Genomic DNA, 20,034 nt, shown 5'->3' with positions numbered 1-20,034 from the left:
AGACTTTTGTAGGATTGCGACAGTGGAGTCGGGATCTGCCCACATGCCTGAGCCGGCATCTGGCTCAGCCTCTCAGCGAGTCGGGCACTTCCACCGCTCCTGCCCTTTTTGGTTGTACTTCTCCTGTCTACCACAGGAGTGCAGTTTGTTCTGCACTCCTGTGATCTGTTTTCAGCAGACAGCGGGCTGAATCCTGCTGTCAGCTGATGTCACAGAGCTGGTTAGGCTTGGGCAAGATCGCGACAATGGAGTTGGGATCTGCACACACGCCTAGACCAGCACCTGGCTCAGCCTCCCAGCAACCTGGCCGCTCCCACCCCCTCCACATTCCAGCACTCCAGTGAGCACGGGGCGGGAGCAGAGCAGAGATCTGCTGACAGTAGTTTTTTGCTCAGGGAGCTGTGAGAACAAAGCATTTTGCAATGTTTCATCGCTCGGTTCTCAGTGTTAGATGCGCGGGGGGGGGGGGGGGGGGGGACAGACACAGCATTGGATCAATGCTGCATTCACCTAGGTAGGTATGATTAAAAAAAAGAACCCTCATACATCTCTTTTAAACCTCAAATTAAGCCAAACAGATAAATGAGGAAATCTTCGGGCCCCTTTCACATGGGGCTGTCTTAATGCAGTGCACCCCTGCTTTCTGTGTATTTATCCCTATTCTGTGTGTACGACAACCTGTCCGACAGAAGCCGGCCAAACGTCAGGCTTCTGTTGATGAGGCATGCCAGAAAAATATCTGCAGATCGGCATCTGATCACCACTCTCAGCTAATGGCTGTGAGGGCTGGCGGAGGGGGGGAACCATCCCCCTGTCAGAACAGGGGGTAAATCGCTGTACTAATATCAGATAGCTAGTACAGCAAACTTGAGCCCCTCAATTTTTTTTCTTTGTTCAGCCTGCTGGGTTGAACGAAAGTAAACTGATCATGTGTACCTACCATAAGTCCGGCTACCACTTGGTACAACGTTAAGCCCCATCCAGCTACCGCTTGCTGTAGACTTTCCCAGGCTGCCTCCCCTCCACTGCTCTTCTTCTTGCCTGATCTTGATACTATTTTTGCTTATGCTGATTTTTTTTTTATTTAACTCCTGTTGGGCCACTAAATTACCTCCTTCCCATCCAATTGCTTACAGAGCAACCTCTCTGATTGAAGGACTGACTTTCTATTTATTGGCTACACCAAAAAACTGAAAACAAAAACTTGTCAAGCCAAAACTTTTTTTGAGCGAGAGTATGAGGGGTAATAACCTCTGTCTTATTTTTATTGGTGTCGGGGGCTTAAAGTTGTTTTAATATATTTACCTGGACTTCTACCTTATTACAACAGGTCTCTGCTGCGTAATGTGGACCTTTTCAGCACATTTACATGTCAGAATGAATACATTCACAACATACAAGAACCACGTTTTCTGAAATAGTTTCACGGTTTTCAATTAAAATGACATCCTTAAAGTTGTATTAAACTTCCCAAAAATGTATTGTATTGCAGCTTACCAAATATTTGATGTGGAGGCTAGATTCGTTTTTTTTTTTTTTTCCTTTTATTTTCACCTGGTGAACTTCATTTAACAGACCAAGCTGTCCAGATAAAGTGGCACTTAGGGGGGTGAGACAAACCATGTAACACTGAAAGGGGTGTTTGCAATGGTTAGCTTTAATTGATTTATGTAAAACCTTTATCCTAAAAAGGAAAAAAACTGTTGCCGTAACTGCCTAAAAAGTGTTTGCTGGAGTGCGGTTTTAATTTGTGAGTCCATTGTGCATTTGATACAACCCTCACCCCAGACTGACGTTACTGCTGCCCAATTGGTTGTCCATTGCTCCTCCATCCAGAGTATAGCCACACTCAGGGAAGAAGTGTGTTACTAACCAGATTACCAGGTGAAAATCAAGGGAAAAACTGCCATAATTAAAAAAGTAATGCAGCCACCTTCTAAATGATTCTAAAAGGTATTTTTTTTTTAAATAACAAGCATGTCATACTTACCTGCTCTGTGCAATAGTTTTGCACAAAGCAGTCTCGATCCTCCTCTTCTCTGGTCCCCTGCTCGTGCTCTTGGCTCCTCCCCCTTGCACTTGTGCGTCCTTACTCTGCTAGACACATAGACCACTTATCAGCTCCGTCCTTACTGGCTCCCACTGCTGTGTCTGAGCCAATCAGGAGAGAGAGAGAGAGAGCCGAGGGAGCCTTGGCTCTTGTGCACATCGCTGGATCAAGATCAGGTAAGTATTTAGGGGGGCTGGGGGTAGCTGCATCATGAAGGTTTTTTACCTTAATGCAGAGAATGCATTAAAGTAATATAAACCTTCAGGCTTTAGAACCACTTTAAAGATTGGTAAGCTGGTAACTATTTAAATGTTTGTTTTGGGGTTTAATGTCGCTTTAAGTTCCAATCTAGTAAATTTGCCTAGGTTGAGATGATGTCATCAGTCTGTTGCAGGCAGGAGGAAGAGTTTCTTCTGTCTCTTCTCCTCCAGTGATCAGACTGCAACATTGCAGCTTTATAGCAAAGGCTAAATATGGACATTCCATAGTTCATTTTTCAACAGTATGCTTCTGCCACTCACAGGCCATTGAAAGATGTAAGGATGCTGGGCTGGTGAAATCTATTGGATTCTCCAACTTTAACCGTCGGCAGATAGAGAAGATTCTCAACAAGCCTGGACTGAAGTATAAGCCTGTGTGCAACCAGGTAATTAACAATTACATTAATAAATGTCGTAATGTGTATTTGGCAGGTCTGCCACTGGTGCCCTGTGCTTTTCACAGATGAGAGCGGTTCTCCCTGAGCACATGTGACAGACATGAAATGGTCTGGATAAGCGGTAGAGAACATTATGCTGCCTGTAACATCATTCAGCATTTTGTTTTGGTTGTGGGTCGGTGATGGTTTGGGGAGGCATATCCATGGAGGGACACACAGACCTCTACAGACTAGACAATGGCACCTTGACTGCCATTAGGTATCAGGATGAAATCCTTGAACCCATTGTCAGACCCTATGCTTTTGCAGTGGGTCCTGGGTTCCTCTTGGTGCCCAACAAAACCTGGCCTCATGTGGTGAGAGTATGCAGTCAGTTCCTGGAGGATGGAGGATGAAGGAATTGATACCATAGCACGGCCCCCATGTTTGCCTGGCCTAAATCCAATAGAACACCTCTGAGAGATTATGTTTCAGTCCATTCAACGCTGCCAGGTTGCACCTTAGTCTGCTCAGATCTGGGAGTAAATACCCCAGGACACCATTGGTCTTCTCATTAGGAGCATGCCCCGACATTGTCAGGCATGCATACGAGCATGCGGGGGTCATAAAAACGACTGAGTACCATTTTGAGTTGCTGCAATGAAATTTCAGCAAAATCGACTAGCCTGCTGTATCATGTTTTGAACTTTGATTTTCAGGGTGTCTTTGAATTCAGCCTTCTGTAGGTTGATAACTTTCATTTCCATCAAATTATGTGGCATCCTTTCGTTCCTAACATATTTCTCAGTCCATATCAGTATAGATATCCAGCATGATATTTTCCAAGTTAAGATCTGCTGTGTTTTGCTGTGCTGTGTTTTTAAAGTGTTCCTTTAATTTGTTTTGAGATTTATATAGATATATATATATATATATATACTGTATTGATGCAGTACATATACTACCTATACATACACACTATAACATTTTAGGAAGTATGTGTGAAAAGCAAGTCAACAAGAAAAAATGTTGGTACCCATTGCAACCAATTGGGGGTCTTTGTTCAAGTTTTCAACTCTGCACTACAAAAATGACAGTATATTGCAGGGTTTCTCAACCAGGGTTCCGTGGAACCCTAAGGTTCCTCCAGAGGTTGCTAGGGGTTCCTTGAGCAATGGGCAATTTTTGCCTCTCAGATAAGTTCCCACTGACTTTTAGCTATCTGTAAGGAGGTAAGTCTTTCCAAAAGTAAGGAGCATTCTTCCAACTGACTGTCACACTAATGTGTCATGAGTTGTAGATTTTAAATTTTTTGCAGAAGTTCCCCAAGACCGAAAATATATTTCAAGGGTTCCTCTTTGTTGATAAGGTTGAGAAAGGCTAGTGTATTGGCCATTAGACATGTTCTTGCTTCAGGATCTCTCACTATGTTGTAGCACCCAATTCAAGCCTTAGTGCCAGGGCTGCTGTTAGAAATCGCAGGGCCCCCCCCAATAAAATATTTAAGATATATTTAGCTAAAATGACAACAAAATCACTATTAGCAGACACAAATATAACATAACTCGCATAATTCCTGCTAAATCTAAAAAAAACTATGGTAAATAAAAAAGAAGATGAGATGAGAAAAATATACAGGCTGGGCAGTTGGAGCTCAGTGATCAGAGAGACACAGAGAGAGAAACAAAGTTACAATTTACAAATAAGTAGAAAGAAAATTCCCCTATGGGTGGGATTTTTAAGGCAAAAACCAGGACTTGAGTATGTTTAGTAAAGAATTTATTAGACAATGGTGTTACAAAATGTATGCAAAAAACATATATTAAAGACAAAAAACAAAAACCACATGTAGGTTATAAAAACATGGTCATAAATACGTCTCTGATGTTAAGGCTGTCTGAGGAGATGTCTGGATGGGACCAGACGCGTTTCGGTCGATTTGCCTTTTTCAATAGTCCAACAAGAGTAACCAGATCTCAGACTGGAAATGTAAAGAGCATCAATCAACACTTAAAGCTAAATAAAAGTTTACAATGTATATATTACATAGTATTTGTTTTGCCAAAGAGTATACAAGTCATGTCAATAAAGTGTTAATATGAATACCAGATGGAGGAGTTCTCTGTGAGATGGAAGGAAAAAGACCATGTGGGAAGTTTAAAATCTCTTCGGGTGCATAAACCCGCGTTGCCAAGAAGCCGCTAAATGATGTATATTAAGTTGTAGTTCTCTGTGTTTACAGACCACAAACTATATGCTAAGATAATGCGTTTCTAAGTTTGGAAGGGAACCCCCAAGGCGTTGTACATAGGTTGTGGGAAACAAGGTAAGAGGGTGAAATCCGCATTTAGTGGCGGCTATGCTCCTCCAATCATAGTTCCCACAAGGATCCCAGAGGGTAGGTCCGCATTAGAGGGCGTCTATAGGGAAGAGAAGTGGGAAAGAAACAGAATGGGTAAGGTCAAAGATTGCTAGGGAACATTATGGTAGGTAAATGAGTGGGTAATGATGAAGTATATTACCGTATATGTTTGTGAAGTTGTACTCGTCTTAACTAGGTCACTGTAGGATATATTGTACTGGGCTTCTCCAGTACTTAGTCCAATATTGGACACGTGGTCTACAGGGTAACAAATTGATTAGGTGTATTAAATATATAAAGGCTAATGAACAGCCTAACGGAGGCGGACTGGGAGCACCGTTCCCGAGGGTGTGCAAGTCTAGACTGTCACCCGTAAAGAAGATTCGTACCAAGAGAGAAAAACACTTGGATAGCCATGCAAGAAAAATAGCCCAGATACAAGTAGTAAGAATACGGATCAAAAGTATAAGACACCATAGGGAGAATCCTAAAGTCAGATCATGCAGGTGTCGGAGTATGTAGCTCTGAATCACAAGAGGAGAGTGCTTCGTAGAAATTATAGAGAAAAAGAGTTGCATCAAATATCGGAGTAGGAGAAGGAAAACTTACCTCAGTACCCCAGAGTCAATGAGTAATGGCGGCGCGCTCTCTGTGGAGAGCGTCCGCCATTAAATACGCCCACGCCTGCGCAGTGACCCGAGCTGTGGGCCCCGCCCGCAGGGCATGTCCGGACCAATAGGGATCCCCCGTTTCTGGAGCGCACAGGCGCCGCCTACGTTAGACGTTGGCCGCGGCGTGCGTTCCTGGCACGCCAGCGCGCAATATCCGGTCCTGTGGATCCGTCCAATGACGGTATCCTGGAGTCCGTGCAGGGGCGGAAACCGCCCCCTTTGTGCGCTGGGGGGAAAAAAGAAGAATGAAGGAACAATGTTGTCGCCAAAAAATAGCTCTCAAGAGAGGCATTAACATATATACCGGCAAATCAAACACTATGCTAACAATGTTAACACACCATTTCAGCACATATATATCATGCAGTACATACGTATGTTACCAGAATTTTTTAGAATATGATGAATAGTGGATGTCTAATGACCCATCTCTTAACATCCATATTGGATCCTAATATGGGTGCATAGGATTGATAGGGGTATTTATTGGGAGCATACTTAGGCCATATACTAGAGGTGGGTAATTTAGGCGCGGTGTGAGTGGGCATAGATGTTATAGTATGCGTATTGTAAAGATTACAGAGATCATATCTATTACATTTCTTAATATATATAGGTTATACATCATGGATATTAATCCATGATGCACAAATATGTGTCCGTGAAATGGACTACCTAATCTTCTATAGTATACTGCCAGATATTTAGGTTCTCAACGGGGCCTGTGCTTCCAAATTGACCCTAATAAGATAGACAATGAAATCCTATGGCGATAGATATAAGTTCTTTATGGTTCCCAGCTCCCAGAGGAAAAGCCCTCGAGGAAGGGCTTGAAACTTATGTTTTCATTTAATCCTGGGGGGATGGTGGCTCTGAGATTGTGGATCCATCGGGATTCTTTCTGTAGGAGGGTTTTATCCCAATCTCCCCCTCTGCTGCTGGGGTGCACACGATCCAGAATAATAAACGAGAAAAGATACCCTTATGTGTACTTAGGACATGTCTCCCAAGAGCGAGATCAGGGTTTCGCTGGCGCATACAGGAAATATGTCTTTGAGCTCGCTTATGGAATTCGTTTTTTGTCTTTCCGACGTAAAAGCACCCACAGCAGCAGAGGAGGAGATAGACCACTCCTGTTGTTTGACAGTTAGAAAAATGTAATGGTTTGTAGGGTAGTCCATTAGGTAGGAGTATGTTGGGATTTGTGCAGATAAACTGGCAGACATTGCAGCCTCCACATCTGAACGTTCCCAACCGTTTACAGGGATCCTGATGGAATTCCCCTGTGTATTCGCTATTTACCAGTTTGTCTTTCAGTGATCTAGCTTTGCGATATATTATCGCAGGTTTCTCTGTGACAAAGGGGTTCAAATTAGGGTCACATGTTAGTAGATGCCAATATTTGCCTAGGATATTATATATCCGGTCATGTTGTCTCGTGTATTTTGTAATAATCCTTGCTTGGTGTTGGGTCTGATTTGTGTTGTGTATAGAGCTTGGTGTTTTTTTAAAAATTAGATCCTGTCTCTGTTGTGATTTTGCCCTGCAGTATGCTTTTTTGAGGCAAGATTGTGAATAGCCTCTAGTTGTTAACCTCGCTCTGAGTTTGTCCGCTTCAAGTTTGAAGGTGGATTCGTCAGAGCAATTTCGGCGTAGGCGCAAATACTGTCCATAAGGGATAGACCTCACTAAGTTGGCTGGATGTGTGCTGGTGGCAAATAATACCGTGTTTGCCGCTGTGGGCTTTCTGAACAAGGTTGTGGAGATTTGTCCTTGTCGATTTTTATTGATAGTTATATGAAGGAAATCGATATAACTTGCATCATAGTTCAATGTAAATGTTAGATTGAAATGGTTAACATTCATACATTGTACACATTCCAGGAGAAGGTCACTAGTTCCGGTCCAAATAATAAGAACATCGCCGATGTATCTATGCCATGCCAGTATGTGCTGGGTGTATTTAGAATGGGATTCCTCGGAGAGGAAACAACGTTCCCATTCCCCCAGGTACAGATTGGCATACGATAGGGCACAACATGTCCCCATCGCAACGCCCTGTACCTGGAGGAAATGGGAACCATCAAAAGCGAATACATTTCGGGTGAGAATGTACTCGAGAGATTGTAGGATAAATTCTTGTGTGGACGAGGGATCCAAGTTTGATTGTGTGAGGACATGTGCCACTGTTCTGATGCCCTGCTGGTGGGGGATGGAGCTATATAAAGCTTCCACATCTATAGCAGCAGGGCATCAGAAGGGATCGACATGCCCTCTAAGAGTTGTAATAAATGTATTGTGTCCTTTACAAAAGAAGGAAGTGTTTGCACAAAGGGATGTAGTTTGCTATCTACGTATCGACTTAGGTTCTCTGATATGCTGCCTCTCCCCGAGACAATAGGTCGCCCTGGGGGGTCATCTTTATTTTTGTGAACTTTGGGCAGACTGTAAAAGGTGGGGATTTTTGGAAATTTGATGCGGAGGTAGTCCCAGGTAGTTTTGTCAATACACCCTGTGAGGAAACCTCCGTCCACAATGGTGTAGAATTCTGTAAAGTATTTATCAATGGTGGTCCTAGAAATGTTTTGGTACCAGTTCGCGTTGTTGAGAATTTTCCAGCACATATTGGCATATTGTTGGTTATGCATAATGACGATGTTGCCCCCCTTATCGGAGGGCTTGATCGTCAGTTGTAGTTGTTCAGTGAGTGTGGCCAAGGCCTTTCCTTCTTCCTGGCTAAGATTGGAGGACTTAATCTGTGAGGATAGTTTGATTTTTTCAATTTCATTCGATACCAGCATGACAAATGCTGCCAAATTAGTATTGGTGTTTAGTGCCGGAAATTTGTCTGACTTTTTTTGGAAACGAGTAGAGGGATTTTGTTGGGAGTGTTCGCCTAATAGTGAATCTAGATCTATTCTGTCGATCAGATCTAGACCGTCCAGTTCTTCCAATAAGGAAATTAGGGTGTCCAGAGCTGCGGCTTCTAATTTCTTGGATTTCGGTTGTAGCAATTTGGGATTATATTTTTGTGCGTGTTGGCATTGTAGGAGGATTTTGCGAGCAAATAGATTTAGATCCTTTTTAAATTCAAATGTGTCCATATCTGTAATGGGACAGAAAGTCAGACCTTTCTGTAGCAAGGATATTTGAGCTGTTGAGAGTGTTTAGTCTGAAAGATTAATTATGTCACTGCTTACACTCGAAGGTGTGTGTTGATTATTTGTGGGGGTGATTGCGTTTCATGAGGGGTCTTCATTTGGTGTATTTTCCACTGCCATAGCGTGAGTGGTGTCAGATAACCATATGTTTTGTCTCTAGTGTGTTCTTAACTGGGAAATTGGTATTCATTGTTCGTCGTGTATCCAATGATGGATTTAACAGAGACGAGGACCCTGAGGGTGTTGGGGGGCGTTTGCTAGCATTGACATTTTCCTCTTGAGAAAAGGATCGTTTAGTTTTAGTCTGTTTGCCTCTATTGTAAGTTTGTTGTGATGAGGACGATAGTGATGAATTAATAGAGGAATTAGATCCTAGGTTGGAATCAGCTCTAGTTAAATCGCGTCTTTTTGGACGGTACTGTATCTGGCGCTGGTTCCATTTGTAGGCTTTTTTGTCGCGAAAGGCTATGCGGTCCCTACATAACTTTTGTTCCTTCTTACTTATGTTGAGCTTGATATTTTTATCAAGTTGATGTTTAATGTTATTTTCTAGGCTTTGAAATTTAGGAGTATCTAAATGTTGCTCGAGTTGTTCATATAACTTTTCAATAACATGATCCAAATCCTTAATTCGTTTATGGTATTCTTCGATTAAAAGACACATCATGTTTTTAGAGCATAGTTGTAAATTTGCCTCCCACTTTGATTTGAAGACCTCATCGAGATCTTCAATAGTGGGGAAGATTTGGATCCTCAACCCAAGAGGGTTCAGGTTTTCCTTATTGTAAGTTTCAAAGTTATCTATATGGAGATATAGGTTGGTTTTCTTTTCGACAGCTTTTTTGAGTTCAAAGACTAGGGACTCTGTTTTAGTGTCTTGAGCCTCTTTTTTGCCATGCTCTCTGTAGGAGAGTAAAAGGTTGTCAAAGCCTGTACCTCTAAACATGATATTTATAGTTTGATTCGAAGAGGGTCTAAATTTGAAGGAATTTTCCTCAAGGGAGGTAGTGGAGAATGTCATGCCCACACTCAATAAAGGTAAGAAGTCTCTGACAGAATATCAGGTTCGTAATTGTAAGTGATAAATGCAGCCTTGTCCAGTATGTATACAAATAAATGGTATGGATAGTGCGGATGATGAAAGCCTGTATGCTAGTGTTTTACCTTTTCGTACAATGTTTGAAAGACCGGATTGTAAGGTATCAATGCCTAAAGTCAATAAATTGGATACGTATGTACTGCATGATATATATGTGCTGAAATGGTGTGTTAACATTGTTAGCATAGTGTTTGATTTGCCGGTATATATGTTAATGCCTCTCTTGAGAGCTATTTTGGCCACAACATTGTTCCTTCATTCTTCTTTTTTCCCCCCAGTGCACAAAGGGGGCGGTTTCCGCCCCTGCACGGACTCCAGGATACCGTCATTGGACGGATCCACAGGACCGGATATTGCGCGCTGGCGTGCCCGGAACGCACGCCGCGGCCAACGTCTAACATGGGCGGCGCCTGTGCGCTCCAGACACGGGGAATCCCTATTGGTCCGGACATGCCCTGCGGGCGGGGCCCACAACTCGGGTCACTGCGCAGGCGTGGGCGTATTTAATGGCGGGCGCTCTCCACATAGAGCGCGCCGCCATTACTCATTGACTCTGGGGTACTGAGGTAAGTTTTCCTTCTCCTACTCCGATATTTGATGCAACTCTTTTTCTCTATAATTTCTACGAAGCACTCTCCTCTTGTGATTCAGAGCTACATACTCCGACACCTGCATGATCTGACTTTAGGATTCTCCCTATGGTGTCTTATACTTTTGATCCATATTCTTACTACTTGTATCTGGGCTATTTTTCTTGCATGGCTATCCAAGTGTTTTTCTCTCTTGGTACGAATCTTCTTTACGGGTGACAGTCTAGACACCCTCGGGAACGGTGCTCCCAGTCCGCCTCCTTTAGGCTGTTCATTAGCCTTTATATATTTAATACACCTAATCAATTTGTTACCCTGTAGACCACGCGTCCAATATTGGACTAAGTACTGGAGAAGCCCAGTACAATATATCCTACAGTGGCCTAGTCAAGACGAGTACAACTTCACAAACATATACGGTAATATACTTCATCATTACCCACTCATTTACCTACCATAATGTTCCCTAGCAATCTTTGACCTTACCCATTCTGTTTCTTTCCCACTTCTCTTCCCTATAGATGCCCTCTAATGCGGACCTACCCTCTGGGATCCTTGTGGGAACTATGATTGGAGGAGCATAGCCGCCACTAAATGTGGATTTCACCCTCTTACCTTGTTCCCCACAACCTATGTACAACGCCTTGGGGGTTCCCTTCCAAACTTAGTAACGCATTATCTTAGCATATAGTTTGTGGTCTGTAAACACAGAGAACTACAACTTAATATACATCATTTAGCGGCTTCTTGGCAACGCGGGTTTATGCACCCGATGAGATTTTAACTTCCCACATGGTCTTTTTCCTTCCATCTCACAGAGAACTCCTCCATCTGGTATGTATTCATATTAACACTTTATTGACATGACTTGTATACTCTTTGGCAAAACAAATACTATGTAATATATACATTGTAAACTTTTATTTTTTTATACGACTATCCATACAAATGTCAGCTTTAAGTGTTGATTGATGCTCTTTACATTTCCAGTCTGAGATCTGGTTCCTCTTGTTGGACTATTAAAAAAGGCAAATCGACCGAAACGCGTCTGGTCCCATCCAGACATCTCAGACAGCCTTCACATCAGAGACGTATTTATGGCCATGTTTTTATAACCTACATGTGGTTTTTGTTTTTTGTCTTTAATATGTTTTTTGCATACATTTTGTAACACCATTGTCTAATAAATTCTTTACTAAACATACTCAAGTCCTGGTTTTTGCCTTAAAAATCCCACCCCTAGGGGAATTTTCTTTCTACATATTCCAGAGGGATGTTGGCAATTCCCAGGATAAAACACTGAACCCGAATAATCTCTGCTCCAATTTACAAATAAATTCCTGAGCAGAGAAAAGTGCTGGGAGGGGGGGCCCACACAAGGGAGGGGGATTAGTGAGGGACAACTGTCTCTTTATAAACAGATAAAAGCTGATAGCAGGGAGAGGGACAGGTGCTGGAGGAAGATTTCTGTATTTGTTGTCCATCACTAATCCCCCCTCTCTTCTGTGTGGGCCCCCCTGTGTGCTCGGGTCCCCTACAAGAGGGCTGGTGGTCCCCCCCTATCAGCGGCCCTGCTTAGTGCAACATTTTTAGTGAACTTCCAAATCCATTGCTCCAGTTTATACCACCTACTGGCATTTCTCTGAAGGATTTCAGTGGTCAGATGTTGGCCTCTGAGCTTCAATTTCCACCAATCTGTCACATTTCTTACTCTTTCATCCAGCAAAATCCATATTAGGAGATTTCAATGGAAACACCTCTTAAAAGTGAAAGTATAGTTTGACTTAAAGCATTGCCAATGACTCTCCATGTTTTGCAGGTTGAATGCCACCCATATCTGAATCAAAGCAAACTGCTAGAGTTCTGCAAAACAAAGGACATCCTGCTGACTGCGTACAGTGTCCTGGGCTCTCACAGACACAAGGACTGGTACGATCTGGGTTTGGGGCTGCTTCAGCTGTTCATGTTACCTTGTTTTATTACGTATTTTACTCTTTTAGAAAGCACTGACTCTCTTCTGCTGCACTCTACAGAAAGCACTGATCACCTCATCTCATGTCCCCCAAAAGAACTTATCCTTCCTACCGCAGCTGGCCATACACAAATACGCAGAGTTGTCAGCCAGGGGAAAAATGTTGTTGGGTGACAAGGTTGTGTGGAGTGCACTGCAGCAAAAAGTGGGTTTGGATAATTTATTAAAGGGGAGGATCTTATTGCAAATACACACTTTGAAAGCTGTCCTGCTACACTGTGTGTATCGGGGGGCTGCAGTCAATGGTCCTGATACAGGATGGGTTGTTGTCACAATGAGAGAGGATTTTTAATGATAGCATCTGTAGAGCCATCTCATGTAATTAGCAGGGCTGGGCTGTCATTTTGACAGCCTGGTAATTTATCTTCCACAAACTCCCAAGCAAGGGTCAATGCAAGAGCACAAGAAGTTCCTGATCCAATTATGCAAACCAACCATAGTGCCCAAGGTGGAAGCCTCTAGCCTCCACATTAGCTAGGCTTTGCTTCTAAATCTCCAGGACAGCTTTTGGGACTGTAGGAGCTTTGATTAAAGCAACAGGAAATGAGTGTGAAAATGAGTGTCCCCTGAGATTCTAGGGGTGTTCACAACACTGGAACAGAGGATTAGGAATGATGGGTTCCTGGTGGTGTGCAGGAGGTGCAGAAAGAAGAGGGGGGAGCAGTGCTGGGGTGTCAGATATGGGAACACAGGAGGTGCAGTGGGGGAAAACATAGAGGGGCTCTTTGCAAGAACTGCAAGTGGGGATCAGAGCAGTGGATCGAAACAGGAGATACATGTGTAAGAAAAAAATGTGGACATTCTTCTGCTGCACTGCATGTCTTAGCTGAGGGGTTCTAAACCAAACATTGATGCCCCTTTGATACACTAAAATACCTCCTATTCTGCTCTGTGTAAGCTATCTCATCAGTCATTAAGACAGGAGGGGCACAAACACAACATACTACTAGCTGCGCTAGTGGGTAAAACTGTTCATTTTTTTTTTTTTTTTTTAGTGAGGTCAGAAAACAGAAATCTGCTTTTCTATTAGATCAGAGTACTCCTTTAAAGCGTATCTGCAGCTATAAACTATTTTTTTCTAGTTAGAACTTTTAACCTGCTTTGACATGTTTTAACTGCTCTCTGTAACTCTGTGGTTGGGGGGATTTCTCTTCAATTCCTGTCTCAATGACAATGTGCAGCCAGGACATAAAGTGTGAGGACACTTCCCGAGGCACACAGACAGCAAAAAAGTAGAAATAGATTAAAGTAGGGAAAGGCTACGACCTCCATAAGCTTTTTAACGCCGTTTTTTTTTTTTTTTTTCTGTTTTTTTTTTTTTTTGTTTTTTTTTTTTTTTAAAGTGAAAACAGCTTTATTTGTGGCATTTAAAATGTCAGTCATAAATAGTGTTGAGCGAACACGGACTGTATTATTCGTGTTCGTACCGAATAATTGGATTTTTTGTACCCGAACACGGACACGGACACTTTACTGTATGTTCGGGTAAAAATCCGTGTTCGGTCGTTTTATTTCCGGGTTTTGCATGCTTTGGCGCTCTTTTCATGGCGGGCTTTCAACAGCCAATCAACAATCGTTTAACTGGTGTGCCTTAAGCCATCCCAGCCATGCCTGCAAATGTCTCAGTAGCTGTGATTGGCCGTCTGAAGCATGTGACCAAGTCTTTATAAGTTCGAGGCAGCCGCAGCGGCGTCATTATGCTGCTTAGATTCAGGGACAGAGCACACATCAACGTGCTGGCTGCTGATTAGGGAAAGATAGGCAGGAAAAAAACATTTGTGTCCGGATAGAATTGAGGGACAGGTCGGAGTGTTTAGGCAGGGCGAGTTGTAGGCATTTTAGGGATAGAGTCTGCTGAATTATATAGGGTCAGTGTCTTCTACAAACTACAATCGATATTGCTGTGTGGGGGGTGGGGTCTGCACTCAATCCTGATCTACGATCTCTTCTCAATCCTGTTAGGGACAGAGTCTGCTGAATTTTAGGGAAACTGTGTTCTACAAACTACAATCGATATTGCTGTGTGGTGTGGGATTGGAGATAGGCAGGTGTCAGTGATCCACATCCATTTTTCTGTGTGTGAGCTGCAGTGAACACAATCTTTTTGGGCTGCAGTGAACACAATCTTTTTGGGCTGCAGTGAACACAATCTTTTTGGGCTGCAGTGAACACAATCTTTTTGGGCTGCAGTGAACACAATCTTTTTGGGCTGCAGTGAACACAATCTTTTTGGGGTGCAGTGAACAAAATCTTTTTGGGGTGCAGTGAACACAATCCTTTTTGGTGTGCAGTGAACACAATCTTTGTGGGGTGCAGTGAACAAAATCCTTTGTGGGGTGCAGTGAACACAATCTTTTTGGGGTGCAGTGAACAAAATCCTTTTTGGGGTGCAGTGAACAACATCCTTTTTGGGGTGCAGTGAACACAATCTTTTTGGGGTGCAGTGAACAAAATCCTTTGTGGGGTGCAGTGAACACAATCTTTTTGGGGTGCAGTGAACACAATCTTTTTGGGGTGGAGTGAACAACATCCTTTTTGGGGTGCAGTGAACAAAATCCTTTTTGGGGTGCAGTGAACAAAATCATTTTTGGGGTGCAGTGAACACAATCTTTTTGGGGTGCAGTGAACACAATCTTTGTGGGGTGCAGTGAACACAATCTTTTTGGGGTGGAGTGAACAACATCCTTTTTGGGGTGCAGTGAACAACATCCTTTTTGGGGTGCAGTGAACACAATCTTTTTGGGGTGCAGTGAACACAATCTTTGTGGGGTACAGTGAACAGAATCTTTGTGGGGTGCAGTGAACACAATCTTTGGGGGGTACAGTGAACACAATCTTTGTGAGGTGCAGTGAACACAATCTTTGTGGGGTGCAGTGAACACAATCATTGTGGGGTGCAGTGAACTCAATCTTTGTGGGGTACAGTGAACACAATCTCATACTGAAGGTTTGAGGGTGCTGCCTGTTCCATACTCCCCCTACTCCTCATCTAGCCTTTTAGGGGTACAAACAATAGTAATTGGGGCCTAGTGTGGTTGTGTACGTGTGATATACATACACTTTTTTGGGATCATATTTTCTATTCCGCTATTTAATCAAAAACCTTTGGGGATCAGTTAAATTGGGGGATAGTCTGTGTTGGTACGTGTGAGAGAGATCCACCTTTCCAAGTTGTTGGGGTTCATCTCATACTTCTGAAGGTTTGAGGGTGCTGCCTGTTCCATACTCCCCCTACTCCTAGCCTTTTAGGGGTACAAACAATAGTAATTGGGGCCTAGTGTGGTTGTGTACGTGTGATATACATACACTTTTTTGGGATCATATTTTCTATTCCGCTATTTAATCAAAAACCTCTGGGGATCAGTTAAATTGGGGGATAGTCTGTGTTGGTACGTGTGAGAGAGATCCACCTTTCCAAGTTGTTGGGGTTCATCTCATACTTCTGAAGGTTTGAGGGTGCTGCCTGTTCCATACTCCCCCTACTCCTAGCCTTTTAGGGGTACAAACAATAGTAATTGGGGCCTAGTGTGGTTGTGTACGTGTGATATACATACACTTTTTTGGGATCATATTTTCTATTCCGCTATTTAATCAAAAACCTCTGGGGATCAGTTAAATTGGGGGATAGTCTGTGTTGGTACGTGTGAGAGAGATCCACCTTTCCAAGTTGTTGGGGTTCATCTCATACTTCTGAAGGTTTGAGGGTGCTGCCTGTTCCATACTCCCCCTACTCCTAGCCTTTTAGGGGTACAAACAATAGTAATTGGGGCCTAGTGTGGTTGTGTACGTGTGATATACATACACTTTTTTGGGATCATATTTTCTATTCCGCTATTTAATCAAAAACCTTTGGGGATCAGTTAAATTGGGGGATAGTCTGTGTTGGTACGTGTGAGAGAGATCCACCTTTCCAAGTTGTTGAGGTTCATCTCATACTTCTGAAGGTTTGAGGGTGCTGCCTGTTCCATACTCCCCCTACTCCTAGCCTTTTAGGGGTACAAACAATAGTAATTGGGGCCTAGTGTGGTTGTGTACGTGTGATATACATACACTTTTTTGGGATCATATTTTCTATTCCGCTATTTAATCAAAAACCTCTGGGGATCAGTTAAATTGGGGGATAGTCTGTGTTGGTACGTGTGAGAGAGATCCACCTTTCCAAGTTGTTGGGGTTCATCTCATACTTCTGAAGGTTTGAGGGTGCTGCCTGTTCCATACTCCCCCTACTCCTAGCCTTTTAGGGGTACAAACAATAGTAATTGGGGCCTAGTGTGGTTGTGTACGTGTGATATACATACACTTTTTTGGGATCATATTTTCTATTCCGCTATTTAATCAAAAACCTCTGGGGATCAGTTAAATTGGGGGATAGTCTGTGTTGGTACGTGTGAGAGAGATCCACCTTTCCAAGTTGTTGGGGTTCATCTCATACTTCTGAAGGTTTGAGGGTGCTGCCTGTTCCATACTCCCCCTACTCCTAGCCTTTTAGGGGTACAAACAATAGTAATTGGGGCCTAGTGTGGTTGTGTACGTGTGATATACATACACTTTTTTGGGATCATATTTTCTATTCCGCTATTTAATCAAAAACCTTTGGGGATCAGTTAAATTGGGGGATAGTCTGTGTTGGTACGTGTGAGAGAGATCCACCTTTCCAAGTTGTTGAGGTTCATCTCATACTTCTGAAGGTTTGAGGGTGCTGCCTGTTCCATACTCCCCCTACTCCTAGCCTTTTAGGGGTACAAACAATAGTAATTGGGGCCTAGTGTGGTTGTGTACGTGTGATATACATACACTTTTTTGGGATCATATTTTCTATTCCGCTATTTAATCAAAAACCTCTGGGGATCAGTTAAATTGGGGGATAGTCTGTGTTGGTACGTGTGAGAGAGATCCACCTTTCCAAGTTGTTGGGGTTCATCTCATACTTCTGAAGGTTTGAGGGTGCTGCCTGTTCCATACTCCCCCTACTCCTAGCCTTTTAGGGGTACAAACAATAGTAATTGGGGCCTAGTGTGGTTGTGTACGTGTGATATACATACACTTTTTTGGGATCATATTTTCTATTCCGCTATTTAATCAAAAACCTTTGGGGATCAGTTAAATTGGGGGATAGTCTGTGTTGGTACGTGTGAGAGAGATCCACCTTTCCAAGTTGTTGGGGTTCATCTCATACTTCTGAAGGTTTGAGGGTGCTGCCTGTTCCATACTCCCCCTACTCCTAGCCTTTTAGGGGTACAAACAATAGTAATTGGGGCCTAGTGTGGTTGTGTACGTGTGATATACATACACTTTTTTGGGATCATATTTTCTATTCCGCTATTTAATCAAAAACCTCTGGGGATCAGTTAAATTGGGGGATAGTCTGTGTTGGTACGTGTGAGAGAGATCCACCTTTCCAAGTTGTTGGGGTTCATCTCATACTTCTGAAGGTTTGAGGGTGCTGCCTGTTCCATACTCCCCCTACTCCTAGCCTTTTAGGGGTACAAACAATAGTAATTGGGGCCTAGTGTGGTTGTGTACGTGTGATATACATACACTTTTTTGGGATCATATTTTCTATTCCGCTATTTAATCAAAAACCTCTGGGGATCAGTTAAATTGGGGGATAGTCTGTGTTGGTACGTGTGAGAGAGATCCACCTTTCCAAGTTGTTGGGGTTCATCTCATACTTCTGAAGGTTTGAGGGTGCTGCCTGTTCCATACTCCCCCTAATCCTAGCCTTTTAGGGGTACAAACAATAGTAATTGGGGCCTAGTGTGGTTGTGTACGTGTGATATACATACACTTTTTTGGGATCATATTTTCTATTCCGCTATTTAATCAAAAACCTTTGGGGATCAGTTAAATTGGGGGATAGTCTGTGTTGGTACGTGTGAGAGAGATCCACCTTTCCAAGTTGTTGAGGTTCATCTCATACTTCTGAAGGTTTGAGGGTGCTGCCTGTTCCATACTCCCCCTACTCCTAGCCTTTTAGGGGTACAAACAATAGTAATTGGGGCCTAGTGTGGTTGTGTACGTGTGATATACATACACTTTTTTGGGATCATATTTTCTATTCCGCTATTTAATCAAAAACCTCTGGGGATCAGTTAAATTGGGGGATAGTCTGTGTTGGTACGTGTGAGAGAGATCCACCTTTCCAAGTTGTTGGGGTTCATCTCATACTTCTGAAGGTTTGAGGGTGCTGCCTGTTCCATACTCCCCCTACTCCTAGCCTTTTAGGGGTACAAACAATAGTAATTGGGGCCTAGTGTGGTTGTGTACGTGTGATATACATACACTTTTTTGGGATCATATTTTCTATTCCGCTATTTAATCAAAAACCTTTGGGGATCAGTTAAATTGGGGGATAGTCTGTGTTGGTACGTGTGAGAGAGATCCACCTTTCCAAGTTGTTGGGGTTCATCTCATACTTCTGAAGGTTTGAGGGTGCTGCCTGTTCCATACTCCCCCTACTCCTAGCCTTTTAGGGGTACAAACAATAGTAATTGGGGCCTAGTGTGGTTGTGTACGTGTGATATACATACACTTTTTTGGGATCATATTTTCTATTCCGCTATTTAATCAAAAACCTCTGGGGATCAGTTAAATTGGGGGATAGTCTGTGTTGGTACGTGTGAGAGAGATCCACCTTTCCAAGTTGTTGGGGTTCATCTCATACTTCTGAAGGTTTGAGGGTGCTGCCTGTTCCATACTCCCCCTACTCCTAGCCTTTTAGGGGTACAAACAATAGTAATTGGGGCCTAGTGTGGTTGTGTACGTGTGATATACATACACTTTTTTGGGATCATATTTTCTATTCCGCTATTTAATCAAAAACCTTTGGGGATCAGTTAAATTGGGGGATAGTCTGTGTTGGTACGTGTGAGAGAGATCCACCTTTCCAAGTTGTTGAGGTTCATCTCATACTTCTGAAGGTTTGAGGGTGCTGCCTGTTCCATACTCCCCCTACTCCTAGCCTTTTAGGGGTACAAACAATAGTAATTGGGGCCTAGTGTGGTTGTGTACGTGTGATATATACATACACTTTTTTGGGATCATATTTTCTATTCCGCTATTTAATCAAAAACCTCTGGGGATCAGTTAAATTGGGGGATAGTCTGTGTTGGTACGTGTGAGAGAGATCCACCTTTCCAAGTTGTTGGGGTTCATCTCATACTTCTGAAGGTTTGAGGGTGCTGCCTGTTCCATACTCCCCCTACTCCTAGCCTTTTAGGGGTACAAACAATAGTAATTGGGGCCTAGTGTGGTTGTGTACGTGTGATATACATACACTTTTTTGGGATCATATTTTCTATTCCGCTATTTAATCAAAAACCTTTGGGGATCAGTTAAATTGGGGGATAGTCTGTGTTGGTACGTGTGAGAGAGATCCACCTTTCCAAGTTGTTGGGGTTCATCTCATACTTCTGAAGGTTTGAGGGTGCTG

The 20,034-nt window shown here is 42.9% G+C and overlaps 1 protein-coding gene across 1 annotated transcript in view; it reads left to right on the top strand.

Moving 5' to 3' along the window:
* LOC309553532 (aldo-keto reductase family 1 member C1-like) overlaps window positions 1-20,034 on the top strand; it is a 147,392-nt gene that overhangs the window by 88,987 nt on the left and 38,371 nt on the right. Inside the window, exons 5-6 of the mRNA XM_082254779.1 lie at window positions 2,574-2,696; window positions 12,390-12,499. Of these exons, the coding sequence (XP_082110905.1) occupies window positions 2,574-2,696; window positions 12,390-12,499 (233 nt within the window). The remainder of the gene's footprint in view (window positions 1-2,573; window positions 2,697-12,389; window positions 12,500-20,034) is intronic.

The sequence above is a fragment of the Pelophylax lessonae genome (assembly GCF_965119305.1).
Source record: "Pelophylax lessonae genome assembly, chromosome: 4".
In the NCBI taxonomy this organism is placed as follows: domain Eukaryota; kingdom Metazoa; phylum Chordata; class Amphibia; order Anura; family Ranidae; genus Pelophylax; species Pelophylax lessonae.
This window is presented reverse-complemented; position numbering and strand designations above follow the sequence as displayed.